Source organism: Theropithecus gelada, chromosome 16 (assembly GCF_003255815.1).
Source record: "Theropithecus gelada isolate Dixy chromosome 16, Tgel_1.0, whole genome shotgun sequence".
In the NCBI taxonomy this organism is placed as follows: domain Eukaryota; kingdom Metazoa; phylum Chordata; class Mammalia; order Primates; family Cercopithecidae; genus Theropithecus; species Theropithecus gelada.
Window position 1 is genome coordinate 24,585,435 of NC_037684.1, and position 15,979 is coordinate 24,601,413.

General features: G+C 45.5%; 1 protein-coding gene across 3 annotated transcripts in view; it reads right to left on the reverse strand.

Moving 5' to 3' along the window:
* B4GALNT2 (beta-1,4-N-acetyl-galactosaminyltransferase 2) overlaps positions 1-15,760 on the reverse strand; it is a 37,001-nt gene extending 21,241 nt beyond the window's left edge. The window contains exons 1-3 of one of the 3 annotated variants that reach the window (XM_025362850.1): positions 15,716-15,760; positions 6,261-6,461; positions 5,549-5,686 (exon numbers count right to left, since the gene is read on the reverse strand). In XM_025362850.1, the coding sequence (XP_025218635.1) occupies positions 5,549-5,686; positions 6,261-6,397 (275 nt within the window). In that variant the 5' untranslated portion in view covers positions 6,398-6,461; positions 15,716-15,760. Of the gene's footprint in view, positions 1-5,548; positions 5,687-6,260; positions 6,462-14,330; positions 14,581-14,747; positions 14,779-15,715 lie in introns of those variants that run through there. The other 2 variants (XM_025362848.1, XM_025362849.1) reach the window with 2 other exon arrangements.
* Between the last annotated feature and the right edge of the window lie 219 nt (positions 15,761-15,979).

Below are 15,979 nucleotides of genomic sequence, written 5' to 3' on the forward strand. Positions count from 1 at the left end.
GAAAGAGAGAGGGGGGGGAGGGAAGGAGGGAGGGAGGAAGAAAGAGAAACAAAGAGAAAAAGAGAGAGAGAGAGAGGGAGGGAGGGAGGAAGGGAAAGAGAACAAGAAAAGAAGAAAAAAATGAACTACTTCTTAGAGGAGCATTACACATGCTGCTTTTTAATGGAAGTATAATACAGCACTAACACACAGGATCAGATTGACCAATCAGCCTCAACTGAGTCAGAGATCTCATCTAGTATCAAGCTCTACTCATAATTTCAAGGATACAGACAAGAGGCACAGACAGCCTCTTAATTAGTCATCCTATATGGATCCCTGGGTCATTCCTTTCACATCAGTCATGCATTCTCTGGAGGATAAGATGTGGTCTCCAAACGCAATTTTGCCAGATTACCTCACCCAACATATAAAGAAGCATGTAAATTGTGAAACATCTCCTGTATATACTCCAGAGATTTATATAGCTTATGTGACATTGACCAGGGAGCAAATGATTCTGGGTTATTTATCATATGTAATTTCATTAGCTGAAGACATCCTGCAAGAGCAGTGCCAACCTTCAGGGAATCCCTAATCTAAAGAAGGAGAGAGAGTCCAGCCTTGGAAGTACCAGTCTAAGCGAGGAGACATAGCCCTTGTAAGCATGAACCTTCCAGTCTGATGGAGGACTGTTTAGCTCTCATAGAGCCCTTGGACTGATTGGAAAACTACAGTCTCACCTTAAGGAGCCCTCAATCAGACAGGAATGTTTAGACACATGGCTTAGCTAGAATTTGGGAATCCCTACAGAGCAGTCAGCAGTGGAAATTAAGAAAAGACAGTGTTGGGCCAGGCATGGTGGCTCACACCTGTAATCCTAGCACTTTGGGAGGCCAAGATAGGGGGATCACTTGAGGCTAGGAGTCCAAAATCAGCCTGGGCAACATGGGGAAACCCCATCTCTATAAAAAATACAAAAATTAGCTGGGCATGGTGGTGTGCACCTGTAATCCCAACTACTCGGGTGGCTGAGATAGGAGAATTGCTCGAGTCTGGGAGGAGGAGGTTGCAGTGAGCTGAGATCATGCCATTGCACTCCAGCCTGGGCAACAAGAACAAAACTCCATCTTAAAAAAAAAAAAAAAAAAGAAAGAAAAGAAAAGAAAAGAAAGAAGAAGTGAGGCAACGGGTTCATGCTCATGGAATTCACTGGTCTTACCATATTCCCCATCATCCTGAAGCAGCTGGATTGATAGAACGGTGGAATGGCCTTTTGAAGTCACAATTATAGTGCCAACTAAGTGACAATACTTTGCAGGGCTGAGGCAAAGTTCTCCAGAAGGCCATGTATGCTCTGAATCAGCGTCCAATATGTGGTACTGCTTCTTCCATGGCCAGGATTCATGGGTCCAGGAATCAAAGGGTCACCATCACCCCTAGTGATCCACTAGCAAAATTTTTACTTCCTGTTCCTGCGACATTATTTTCTGCTGGCTTAGAGGTCTTAGTTCCAGAGGGAGGACTGCTGCCACCAGGATACACAACAGTGATTCCATTAAAGTGGAAGTTAAGATTGCCACCTGGACACTTTGGGATCCTCCTACCTTTAAGTCAACAGGCTAAGAAGGAAGTTACTGTGTTAGCTGGGGTGACTGACCCAGGCTATCAAGATGAAATCAGTCTACTGCTCCACAACGGATGTAAGGAAGCATGCACAGGGAATACAGGAGATCCATTAGGGTGTCTCTTAGTATTACCATGCCCTGTGATTAAGGTCAATAGGAAACTACAATAGCCCAATCCAGGCAGGACTACAAATGACCCAGACCCTTCAGGAATGAAGGTTTGGTCACTCCACCAGGAAAAAAAAAAAAAACCATTACCTGCTGAGGTGCTTGCAGGTACCAGCTGCAGAAATGAGGACTGTAATCGTCATGAGTATTTCCTCCTTCTTTTGTTAAAAACATGTTTGTGCATATACACACTTGTACTAAGAAAATATCTTCATTTTATTTCCTTTTCCTTTGTCATGTGACATAAGATTTATTGACTTCATATCAGATTCTAAGTATTGTTAACTTTATGTAATAGTATTTGGATTGGGGATTAGTGCGTTTCTGGTTGTATGAAAGACAGTTGTATTATGTTAGGCATAATTATGACCTTATGATTGTCTTTATTTGAAGATTATGTATGACCTCAGGAGATGTGTATGGGTTCAAGTTGACAAAGGGTGGACTTGTGATGGTTAACGCTAAATGTCAACTCAATTGGATTGAAGGATGCAATACTGATCCAGGGTGTGTCTGTGAGGGTGTTGCCAAAGGAGATTGATATTTGAGTCAGTGGGCTGGGGAAGGCAGACCCACCCTTAATTGGGTGGGCATCATCTAATCAGCTGCCATCAAATATAAAGCAGACAGAAAAACGTGAAGCGACGAGAAAAGCCTAGCCTCCCAGCCTATATCTTTCTCCTGTGCTGGATGCTTCCTGCCCTTGAACATTGGACTCCAAGTTCTTTAGTTTTGGAACTTGGACTGGCTCTCTTTGCTCCTCAGCTTGCAGACAGCCTATTGTGGGACCTTGTGATCATGTAAGTTAACACTTAATAAACACTCTCTCTCTCTCTCTCTCTCTCCCTCCCCTATTGGTTCTGGCCCTCTAAGAGAACCCTGACTAATACATGGGGTTTCACCATGTTGGCCAGGCTGGTCTCAAACTCCTGACCTCAGGTGATCTGCCTGGCTCAGCCTCCCAAAGTGCTGGGATTACAGGAGTGAGCCACCATGCCCAACTGGAGCTAGGTATTATTAGCATCCCCATTTTACAGAGATTAAGCAGCTTGCCCAAGATCACCTAGCTGGCAGGTAGAGGATGCAGGACCTGAATGCAGCCAGTCAGCTGCGGCAGCACTGTTAACTACCAAGACCAGATGCTCCTCACATAGCTAGGTGCACCAGGGTTGAAATCCATGCCAGCATCACCTGTGTATTCCACTGGCTGTCCAGCTTTCAACACCTCCTAATGGAGACAGTGCCTCCATCTGTCTTCTGGGGAGCCTTCCATTTGCATGTAATTTGGAGGGTAGTGGCTACTATAATTTGAATGTGTTCCCCAAATTTCATGTGTTAGAAACTTAATTCCCAAATTCATATGTTGTTTGGAGGTAGGGGCCTTTAGGAATTAATTAGGATAAGGTCATCAGGTAGGGACCCCATGATGGGACTGGTGGTTTTTATTGTTGTTGTTGTTGTTGTTGTTGTTGTTTTGAGATGGAGTCTCACTCTGTCACCCAGACTAGAGTGAGTCCAGTGGTCCGATCTCAGCTCACTGCAACCTCCACTTCCCAGGTTCAAGCGAGTCTCCTGCCTCAGCCTCCTGAGTATCTGGGACTATAGGCACTCACCACCACACCCGGCTAATTTTTATATTTTTAGTAGAGATGGAGTTTCGCCATGTTGCCCAAGCTAGTCTCAAACTCCTGACCTCAGGTGGTTCACCTGTCTTGGCCTCCCAAAGTGCTGAAATTACAGGCGTGAGCCACCTTGCCCAACCAAGGGACTGGTGGTTTTATAAGAAGAAGAGGAAGAGAGACCTCAGCTGATGCATGTGCTCTTGCCCTCTCAATACGTGATACCCTCCACCATGTTATGATGCAGCAAGAAGACTTCACCAGATGCCAGCACCACGCTGTTAGACTTCTCAGCCTCCAGAATCATAAGCTAAATAAACTTAGCTTTTCTTTATATATTATCCCGTCTGTGGTATTCTGCCATAGCAACAGAAAATGGACTAAGGCAGTGGCTAGCTTCAAAAGTCAAACCTGGAGGGGTCTGATGTACCCTTTCCCTTCCTTTCCATTCATGAGTTAGGCTCAGTTAATTGAGCACTAAGGTAGTGACCTGGGGACAGTTCATTGCAGAAGCACCGACAATATGGGGACCAGATGGCCCTGGAGCCTGACCAGTTCTTCATGTTCCTTTAGTTCTTACCTGATTTCCTAGCCTGGACATCCTACCACCTATGGGTTTGGTAAGGGAATTCTAACAAATTCCCTTTTGATGTAAGTCATCCAGAATCAAGTTCAGCCCTATTTATTTATTTATTTATTTATTTATTTATTTATTTTGAGACAGAGTCTCACTGTCACCCAGGCTGGAGTGTAGTGGCGTGATCTCGGTTCACTGTAAGCTCTGCCTCCCGGGTTCATGCCATTCTCCTGCCTCAGCCTCCCGAGTAGCTGGGACTACAGGCGCCCGCCACCACGCCCAGCTAATTTTTTGTATTTTTAGTAGAGACAGGTTTTCACCATGTTAGCCAGGATGGTCTCCATCTCCTGACCTCATGATCCGCTCACCTCAGCCTCCCAAAGTGCTGGGATTACAGGCGTGAGCCACCGCGCCTGGCCAAGTTCAGCCCTTTTCTTGTTTTGTTTGTTTGTTTGTTTGTTTTTGTTTTGTTGTTTTGTTGGTTTTTGTTTTGTTTACTTTTTTCTTTTTTCTTTTTTTTTGAGATGAAGTCTCGCTCTGTTGCTCAGGCTGGAGTGCAATGGCACAATCTCGGCTCACTACAACCTCCACCTCCTGGGTTCAAGTGATTCTCCTGCCTCAGCTTCCCAAGCAGTTGGGATTACAAGCGTGTACCACCATACCTGGCTAATTTTTGTATTTTTAGTAGAGATGGAGTTTCACCATGTTGGCCAGGCTAGTCTTAAACTCCTGACCTCAAGTGATCCTCCCACCTCAGTCTCCCAAAGTGCTGGAATTATAGGCGTGAGCCACCAAGCCCAGCCAGGTTCTGCCCTTTTCAACCAACAATCCTGGTTGATACACCTGAGTGTTGACACTCCTTGTAATCTAAAACAAAATGATACATTCCTTGCATATAGCACAGGGATAGTATGCTCTCAACATATAAGTGAATAAAATAGGGCAACTTGGTGATGACTACAAAATCACCTGCTATGATGGCCTGGGTGCATGGAGGCTGTACCACCAGATATTTCAAACTATCTCCATTCCTTTTGTTTTTTGTGTTTGTTTTTGCTTTTGTTGGAGACAGAGTTTCAATATGTTGCCCAAGCTGGAATGCAGTGGTGTGATCACGGCTCATTGCAGCTTCAACTTCCTGGGCTCAAGTGATCCTCTCACTTCAGCCTCCTGAGTAGCTGGGACTACAGGCGTGTACCATCATGTCTGGCTAATTTTAAATTTTTTTTTGTAGAGATGGGATCTCACTATATTGCCCAAGCTGGTCTCAAACTCCTGGGCTCAAGCTATCCTCCCATCTTGGCCTCCCAAAATGCTAGAATTACAGACATGTGTCACCAACCCCAGCTTTTTGTTGTTGTTATGAAATGTTTTATACATACAAGGTTTTGTAAATCTTCATTTAAGGATGATTTCCTCAATTCCTTCTTTTTGTTTCATTCCTAATAGTTCCTCCCAGGGACCCTTGCAAGAGAGAGAATTCCTTCCTGCTTTTTCTCTTAAGACTCACACCCTCAGGACATAGGGAGAGCTTTTGTTCCATCTCAGAACCCAAGAGCCTTCATGGCCTGCATTACCTCCTCTGAAAGTGTTCAAATTCAGCCTGTCTCCTCACTTTCACTGCTGGGAGGTCGCTCTGGTCATAGGCATCCTGAAAGTTGTAACTTCCCCGCTCTTTGTTGGCTTCACATTTGCACTGATTTTTCGGGAACAGCCTGAAACAAGCAAGAGGATTGTAAATATGGATTGGGTGGGTAGGCTGGTGGGTGAGAGGAAACCGGAGTCCTGATCCAGTGTGTAGTTTACTCTGAAAATCTTCTTTCCTACACCCAACTGTTCTGAGATGATGAGACCCTGGAATCCCCTGCACTGGCCCCTCACAGAGACAAAGGGACAAAGGGAGGGAAGTAGGGACAGAGAAAGGCTGAAGACTTTTCCTCTTGAATTATCCCCTGCACCTAACTTCTTTAAATCTGAGAGCTACATGACTGTCAGTTGTATCTCACCCCACCATGAAAGGAGGGCAGAGGGACAGAGAAGCAGCATCTTTTCTGCGGTTTTGATCAAAAACTACATGCTCTCCAAAGTTTTCAGGGATTTTACTGGGTGCTATAGAGGACATAGACTGGATCCTATAGACCAAGCCCTATCCTGGCTTGCAGTAACTTGCGCATTCAGCACAGGTTTAGAAAAGCAAGAGAACCATCTGTACAATGGGGCCAGTACTCCAGAGGAGGAGCAAGGAAGATGTGTGCACTAAGGTGAAAGAAAGAACACTCAGTCTCTCACCAGATTCCATCGTAGGAAAAGAGGTTCCTGAGATGTTCCTCAGGCAGAAGCTTCAGCTTCTGGACATCCGGGGCAGGACTTGGGAGCTCTGGCTTGAGGCTACTGAACACTGCTTGAAGGAACGTGCTTCCGAACATAAAACCAGCAACGCCAAGTCCCAAGATTATGACTAATATCTTGAGGAGCCACAGAAATCTCGAGCTGTTGGGACACAAAAGAACAGATTATGTTAAAATCTTTTTTATTGATTATGTAATGTATATGAGACTGATAACTTCAGGAAAAATGTAAGCTAAGCATATAGCTTATATTGATCACTAAAATTGATTTCTGATAAACAGAGGAGGAAAGAATCAAGTTGCAACAAAGGGACTTAGAAAAATTACAAATAAAAGGATGGCCAAAAAAAAAATCCAGCAAAAAAAAAAAAAAAGGTTAGAGGCTGGGCACGGTGGCTCACGCCTGTAATCCCAGCACTTTGGGAGGCCGAGGCGGGCAGATCATGAGGTCAAGAAATCGAGACCATCCTGGCCAACATGGTGAAACCTGGTCTCTACTAAAAGTACAAAAATTAGCTGGGCATGGTAGCGCATGCCTGTAGTGCCAGTTACTTGGGAGGCTGAGACAGGAAAATGGCTTGAACCCAGGAGGCAGAGGTTGCAGTGAGCCAAGATCATGCCACAGCACCCCAGCCTGGCGACAGAGCGAGACTCCTTCTTAAAAAAAAAAAAAAAGGTTAGTAATGCTAATGTCAGCATAGCTAAATTCAAGGCAATAAAAAAGAGTATTAAATAGGACAAAAAGACCACTTACAGTGATCAAATGCATGATACCAAAACAGATAGCCATGAACTTTATCCACTAATAATAGCATTAAAGTATACAAAGAAAAAATGGCAGAGTATGAAAGAAGGATCAGAAATACAAAGATAGTTAGAGATGCTGACATGTCTAACTTGATCAAGTCTCAAAAATATTTTAAAGAAGCAGAACAACAAAATGATGTAATTTGTATTCTCTTAAAGAGCTCTTGAACATTTATAAAAATTGGCCACATATTAGGACACAAAGAAAACTGTAATAAAGTAGAAATAGTTCAGATCATACATTCTGACAACACAATTCAAATGTAACCTGGCCAGGCTTAGTGGCTCATGCCTGTAATCTGAGCACTTTGGGAGACCGAGGCAGGAGGATCATTTGAAACCAGGAGTTCAGGACTGGCCTGGGCAACAAAGCGAGACCCTGTCTCTACAAAAAATTGAAAAACAGCCAAGCACAGTGGCATGTGCCTGTAGTTCTAGCTACTCAGGAGACTAAGGCAGGAGAATCCCTTGAGCCCACGAGTTCAAGGCTGTAGTGAGCTATGATTGCACTACTGCATTACTGCCTTGGCAACTGAGACCCCATCTCTAAAAAAATAATAGGCCGGGCATGGTGGCTCACGCTTGTAATCCCGGCACTTTGGGAGGCCAAGGCAGGCGGATCACTTGAGCTCAGGAGTTTGAGACCAGCAACATGGTGAATGTCTCTACTGGAAAAAAAAAAAAAAAATAGCTGGGCATGGTGGCCCAGGCCTGTGGTCCCGGCTACTTGGGAGGCTGAGGTGGGAAGATCACTTGAGCCCAGAGGGCAGAGGTTATAGTGAGTCAAAACTGCACCACTGCACTCCAGCCTGGGTGTCAGAGGGAGATTCTGTCTCAAAAAAAAAAAAAAAGCCCACTGCTATTATCTAACATCGTCATGGAAGTGCTAATCAATGCAGGTAAGATTAGCTTATGGAATAAAAAGATAAATAATGAAAAGGGAAATAAAAAGTATTATTTACAGATGAAATAACTACATATTCAGAAAACTAAAATGTATTAGATGAGAAACTATTAGTAAAATTTTAGTAGGGTATCTGGTGACAAAATATAGTAAAAAATTAATAATAATAATTATCTAATGACTACTTAGTATGTTCTAGACCACCTGCCAAGAGCTTTGTATGCATTATCTCATTTAGTCCTCACAAGAGCATAACAAGAGAAGTTTTACTTTTTGTTTTTGTTTTGTTGTTGTTATTTGTTTTGTTTTGTTTGAGACAGAGTCCTGCTTTGTCACCCAGGCTGGAGTGCGGTAGCACAATCTCAGCTCGCTGCAACCTCCACCTCCCAGGTTCAAGTGACTCTCCTGCCTCAGCCTCCTGAATAGCTGGGATTACAGGTGCCCACCACCACGCCCGGCTATTTTTTGTATTTTTAGTGGAGACGGGGTTTCACCATGTTGGCCAGGCTGGTCTCAAACTCCTGACCTCAGGTGATCTGCCTGCCTCAGTCTCCCAAACTGATGGGATTACAGGCATAAGCCACCACGCCTGGCCCAGAGAAGTTTGATTACTCCACCAAATAACAGATGAGATAGCTGAAGCTAAATGGGAAAAGTAACCTGCTCTCTTGGTTATGACGGATGCAGAATTCAAAAGCAGACCACACTTCTAACCACTACCCTATAGAGGTTTCTATAAGCCAACAACTCAGAAAACACAATGAAAGCAGAAATCTGCTTCAAATTAACAACACAACACAAAATGACCCAGGCAGGCAGATACTTAAGAAGAAACATGTGGGACTTATGTGGCAGACTCTTAGGTGGCCCATACGATCTTGATCTCTTGGGCACTTAGCAAAAGATTCTTGGTTTTCAGCATTCAAGATGTGCCTATGGGTGGTACCAACTGACATTTCCTGAAATCATGCAGTCTTGAGTTATAAATCTTCTTTAAATCTATTGCCATGCTAGAATCTTATTAATATATAGGAAATTTAGAGAGATTAAGTACCAAAATGGCCTGCCCAATACTTGTATATTTTTAGTATCATACTGAACTAAAATCCCTGGAACTAGGAGCACTCTAGACCTTATACGATTTATTCCTCCCGTCATTTCAAACATTGAAAGTGGGGCCTATCTGATTATTTGCCTGCTCACTGTATGTTTATATCTACTGCATTTGTACCAGTATACATCAGATTTGTGCAACCGCTTTTTATTGGATTGTAATCAGGTCTCACAGTGATCATTTAACGTCTTCCTATAAGTCTCATCTTGTGCTGTTATGGATTTTCATTTTGAAAATCTACACTGTATGGAAGCACATGTCTTTAATGTCTCGAGACATTACATTTCATCAAATGCTTAAATTTTAGTGGGCAACTTAACAGGGCCCTCCCTGTTAAGTTCTGAAAAAGAATGGGAGGGAACAATTAAATATTTTTGGTAAAATATGGTTTTTGTCTTGTGCAGAATATGTAGAATATACCTTTTAATTTAGTAAATACGTTTTAAAAGGAAAGAGTGCTCTGTTATCACACTGCCTTGGTCTGTTTTGTGCTGTTTTGTGCTGCTATAACAGAATACCTGAGACTGGGTCATTTACAGGGAACAGAAGTTCATGTTCTGGAGGTTGGGAAGTCCAAGATCCAGGGGACACATCTGGGGACCTTCTTGCTGCATCATCCCATGGTGGAAGGTGGAAAAACAAGTGAGTGCGTGTGAGAGACAGAGCAAGAGGGGGCTGAATTTGTACTTTTATAAGGAATCCACTCCTACTATAACGAGCCCGCTCCCATGATAATGGCATTAATCCATTCATGAGCACAGAGCCCTTCTGGCCTAATCACCTCTTATAAGGCTCCATTTCTTAACATTGTGTAATTGGGGATCAAGTTTCCAGCACATGAACTTTGAGGGACACATGCAAACCATATTATATAGCTAAAGCCATTTCATAAGATTTCTGAACAACTTGTAATTTTTGAAATACCTATTGGAAGTCGTTTACAGCTATTTTGCTTAAGTGTGATTTTTCCTTTTCTTGTCAATCTCTCTTTGGCAAAAAAAAAGAAAAGAAAAGAAAAAAGTGGGTTTCTGGTAATGAATTGAGCAGACATCTGATATATTGCATGCCTTTTAAGCTGTGTAACTTAATATTTGTATACTTGATAATTTGTTTTACTGTGTAATTGATAAAATTGTGATGTGTATTGATAATAGTTTAATGTGTAAGAATGTATGCTTGTAGTTCTCTGGGAGAAACAATTTGCCAAGCGTTCACCAGCTTGTGAAACTCTAATGTGAGGCTGGGCACGGTGGCTCACGCCTGTAATCTTGGCACTTTGGGAGGCCGAAGTGGGCAGATCACCTGAAGTCAGGAGTTCGAGACCAACCTGGCCAACATGGCGAAACCCTGTCTCTACTACAAATACAAAAATTAGCTAGGTGTGGTGGCAGGCACCTGTAATGCCAGCTACTCGGGAGGCTGAGACATAAGAATCGCTTGAACCCAGGAGGTGGAGATTGCAGTGGACTGAGATCACACCACCGCACTCCAGCTTGGGCGACAAGAGCGAAACTCCATCTCAAAAATAAATAAATAAATAAATAAACTCTAATGTGAGAGCTTAAACATCTAAGTAAATAAAGGCACCTTTTAAAAAATCAAATTACTGAATATACATAAAATATAAAATATGAGCCCTTAAAAACTTAAAACTTTATTGGATTGTATGCCTGAAATGACACACATCAAGCTCTTAATTGTGGTCTGCACTATTCAATGAACACGTTTCTATAGTCTCTCTTTTTTCTTTCTTTTTTTGTAACGATCAAGAATTAATTTTGTCACTGAACAAATAAAGAATTAAGCAAATTACCACTGTATTAGGGAAATACATAGATGAATAGATTGAGATGCCTTCTTTTTATTCTTGATTAGAATGGCTCAATTTTTTAGAGATGTAACTTTGCCCTCTATTAATTTATAAATTCAATATAATAACCACATGAATAAAAGCAAAACAAGATTTTCTTTCTTTTTTTCTCGCTCTGTCGCCCAGGCTGGAGTGCAGTGGCGCGATCTCAGCTCACTGCAAGCTCCACCTCCCAGGTTCATACCATTCTCCTGCCTCAGCCTCCCGAGTAGCTGGGACTACAGGCGTGCACCGCCACGCCCAACTAATTTTTTTTTTTTTTTTTTTTTTAATAGAGACGGAGTTTCACCATGTTAGCCAGGATGGTCTCAATTTCCTGACCTTGTGATCCACCCACCTCGGCCTCCCAAAGTGCTGGGATTACAGGCGTGAGCCACCGCACCTGGCCAGGATTTTCTTTTTTTAGAGCCAGGATCTCACTGTGTTGCCCTGGCTGGTCCCAAACTCCTGGGCTGAAGTAATCCTCCTGCCTCAGCTTTCTGAGTAGCTGGGACTATAGGCACACACCACAGAAGCCAGCAGAACAGATTTTTTATTGGTCAAAATGACTCTTAAAATTTATTAGAAGTAACACATGAGAATAGCAAGGAAGATATTAAAAATAAGAAGGATGGGCCAGGTGTGGCGGCTCACGCCTGTAATCCCAGCACTTTGGGAGGCCAAGGTAGGCAGATCACAAGATCAGGAGATCAAGACCATCCTAGCTAACATGGTGAAACCCCATCTCTACTAAAAATACAAAAAATCAGGAGGGCGTGGTGGCACGCGCCTGTAGTCCCAGCTACTCGGGAGGCTGAGGCAGGAGAATCGCTTGAACCTGGGAGGCGGAGGTTGCAGTGAGCAGAAATCGCTCCACTGCACTCCAGCCTGGGTGACAGAGTGAAATTCCATCTAAAAAAAAAAAAATTAAAAAAAAAAAATAAGGACAGCTATATTACTACTGAAGAGCACAGTTATCGCAAGGCCACAGTTATTAAAAGCATGGTACCAATTCAGGAATAAGCAAATAAGTGAATGGAACAAATCGAAGTCCAGAAATACTGTGTGTGTGTGTGTGTGTAATTTGAATTTGCACTATCTTTGTCACATATTTCTGTAACATCTTAACTTTCAAATTTTCTAAAATGGTACCCAGAAAAATAAATACATTTAAACTAATCAAGTTACAGAAACTGTCTTAACCCATTTTGTGCTGCCATTACAAAATACCACAGGTATACCACAGGGTAATTTATACAGAAAAATTTATTTGGCTAATGGTCCTGAACACTAGGAAGTCCAAGGGCATGGTTACACAGTTTCAGCTAGATAGCAGAAATGCCTTTCAATATTTTGTAACATTGTAGGATGAATATAGTTACAATAATATATAGTTTCAGGCTGGGCACTGTGGCTCATGTCTGTAATCCCAGCACTTTGGGAGGCCGAGGCAGGTGGATCATTTGAAGTCAGGAGTTCAAGACTAGCTTGGCCAACATGATGAGACGCTGTCTCTACTAAAAATACAAAAAATTTAGCTGGGTGTGGTGGCGTGTGCCTATAATTTCGGCTACTCTGGAGGCTGAGGCAGGGGAATTGCTTGAACCAGGGAGGTGGAGGTTGCAGTGAGCTGAGATTGCGCCACTGCACTCCAGCCTGGGCGACAGAGCTAGACTCTGTCTCAAAAAATTAAAATAAAATAAAATTAATTTACAAAATTTCGTTGGGCATGGTGGTGCGCGTGTGCATGCCTGTAATCCCAGCTACTCGGGAGGCTGAGGTGGGAGAATCGCTTGAGCTGGGGAGGCAAAGATTGCAGTGAGCCAAGATCGCATCACTGCACTCCAGCCTGGGCAATGGAGCGAGACTCCATCTCAAAATAATAATAATAATATAGTTTCAAATAGCTAAGAGGAAGATATTGAATGTTTGTTCCCAACACAAAGAAATGATAAATGTTTAAGAAGATGTATATGCTAATTATCCTGATCTGATCACTATGCTATGTGTTTATCACTATATGTATCAAAATATCACTATGTACCTCGTGAATATGTACGATTATTATTTGTCAGTTAAAAAGAAACTGCAGGCCGGGCGTGGTGGCTCACGCCTGTAATCCCAGCACTTTGGGAGGCCGAGGCAGGTGCATCACGAGGTCAGGAGATCGAGACCATCCCAGCTAACAAGGTGAAACCCCGTCTCTACTAAAAAATACAAAAAATTAGCCGGGCGTGGTGGCGGGCGCCTGTAGTCCCAGCTACTCGGGAGGCTGAGGCAGGAGAATGGCGTGAACCCGGGAGGTGGAGCTTGCAGTGAGCTGAGATGGCGCCACTGCACTCCAGTCTGGGAGACACAGGGAGACTTCGTCTCAAAAAAAAAAAAAAAAACTGCAGACCTTTTGTGCATGTTTCCATAGGTGGAGAAAAAGTCATATTTGCTAAGGATTTGCCAGCTTTAAATTTATTGGCATCATTATCAGGCCTTCCAGCTTCCTCCTTCTCAGTCACCCATTAAGGAAGGTGGAGTGGGGGAAGTTGGGGAAGGGGAACGCAGGAGTGAAAGCCTTAGCCAGGGACGTAAATGGATGCAATCTGCCTTCCTTTCCCCCATTCCACCAATCCTCTGTTCAACCTGTGCTGCTACTTTTTTTTTTTTTTGAGTCTCGCTCTGTCGCCCAAGCTGGCGTGCAATGGAGCAATCTGGGCTGGCTGCAACCTCTGCCTCCAGGGTTCAAGCCATTCTACTGCTTCGGCCTCCCAAGTAGCTGGAATTACAGCCACTTGCCACCACACCCAGCTAATTTTTATGTTTTTAGTAGAGACGGGTTTCACCATGTTGGCCAGGCTGGTCTTGAATTCCTGACCCCAAGTGATCCGCCCACCTCGGCCTCCCAAAGTGCTGGGATTACAGGTGTAAGCCACTGCGCCCAGCCAAACGTGTTCTTTTTCATGCTTACAAGATGTCATGTCACAAACATGTTTTTGTATTTTTGTGAGATGACTTCTTTGTCAATGTTTAACAATTGTTTTAGAGTTTTGGAAAATACAAACAAAATAAACTTCGGGGATAAAAGAACACAAAATGTGTGCCTGATCCTTCTTCGTAGCTTATAAAAATTAATTTAGACTTTACCCCGTTAATTATTATATCACTCCGCAGAGGCTCTTTAGCACCCGGGGCCACACAACCGCCACTCACTCTGCCCTGCGGTGGGCGCCTGGATCTGAAAACCGACTTTTCCCTGACTCAGCGCGGACTGTGAAGGAGACCAAGCCGCCGGGGTCCCCGACTGTCCAGAGCCCCACTCAATCCCCGCGCCCGGGCACCTACATACCCCTGACGGCGGTTCCTCCCGTGAGCAGCAAAGGGGCCCCAGGCCGGGTCAGCGCCTCTGAGTTCCAAGCAAACAGCCAGCCCCGAACCCCGCAGTTCCGAGCCGATTCTCACACTCGGGCGTCCCCGAGACACATTCCCGACAGCAAGAGACCACCTCCACGTGGAATTTTCCCACGGAAAACCAGCGTTCCCCGTTCCTGGGGGTGCAGAGTTCGTTTCGCAGGCGCCCTCACCTCGCGTCTGCAGCCACCTATGCGGGGAACCGGTTGGACTTAAGACTCCAACCGCCAGCTCCCTGGGCTCCGGCGTCTGTGGCCCCCGCATCTGCGGGCTCTGCAGACGCCAGAAAGGACCCGCGGCGATCCAGGCTCCCGAAGTTTCACCTCTTGCCCCGCTCTGCCCCGGGTACACTCACCTGCCCGAAGTCATCCCGAATCCCGCCGCCCTCGGACGGCCGGATGTCGCGGAGCCTAGCAGCCAGGCCTCCGACTGCCCTGCCCTGGCACCGACCCGGGCAAATTCTCGGCGAGCAGAGCAGGTGCAGGACGCTTGGGGCTGTCCCCGCCCCCGTCACCCACTCCCCGCCCACGCCCTAGGTCTTTCTGTGCGCCCAGCCTGGCGCCGACACGTCCAGACATCGTTGTCGTGGTCTGGGGACCACTGGACCCCGCGGCGCACAGACCCGCCAGTGGCCCGCGCCCAGGAGAACTCCAGAAGGCGACAAGGATGACCGCCGCCCCTGCATGGGACACTCGCTAGGTAAACAGTGAGCTCCGCGCTAAGCGCTTTTCATCTACGCGGGGTCATTTATTCATCACAACGGCCCTACGAGATGAGGACAGTTACCAGCTCACCTTTCAGAAGAGCAAGCCGAGGAAAAGTGGGGTAATCCGCTGGAAAGTGCAGACGCTAGGATTCGAACCAAGTCTGGGTGACCTGAAGCTTCCAGTCGTGCATTTTCTGTCCCTCGAACTCGGAGCTAAGTTATAAGACGCCACCGCTCGCCTCCAGACCCTCCGGACTCTACCGGTGGGTGGTCCGAGCTAAGAGTCCCCGAACTTCTGTGTGGAAAGGGGTGGGCGAGACGGGGCAGGGAGGCTCACGTGACCCAGGGTCGGTAGCGTCTCCACTCGCCCACCAGGAGCAGCGAGCTGCGTCCCCTTTGCTTCCCCCCCCCCGCGCCTGTGTACTCTCCCCTGGCTACCGGAGCCGGTCCTCGCAGCGATCCGGCCCCCGCCCTTCTCTCCTAACCGCCCCCATCCCAGCGTCCCCATCTCTACCCTGGACCTTTCTCCTCCGCCACTGGTGATCGCGCTTCTCTCTCCCGCTTACAGAAAAACACAATCCCCGCGTCCACCCCTAGTCTATCACCGCAGTCCCTACCTTTCCTTCCTCGCTATGCTGTGTTCCCGTGCACTCCAACCTCGTGACCTTGACCCGTCCGCAGCTTATGCTGGGGGTCGCTAAATTCGGCCTTGGTCCCACCTCCACCCTCCACTTCACCCCACACTCCACAAGTACTGTCCTGGCAAAAGACCCCAGGGACTGGAAAGCTGGGGTGTGGCTGAATCCCTCTAACGGGCAAGGGACCCGTGGGGCCACATAACGCCTGTGTGCCTGGAAGAAAGAGTCTGTTGAACTTCAGAT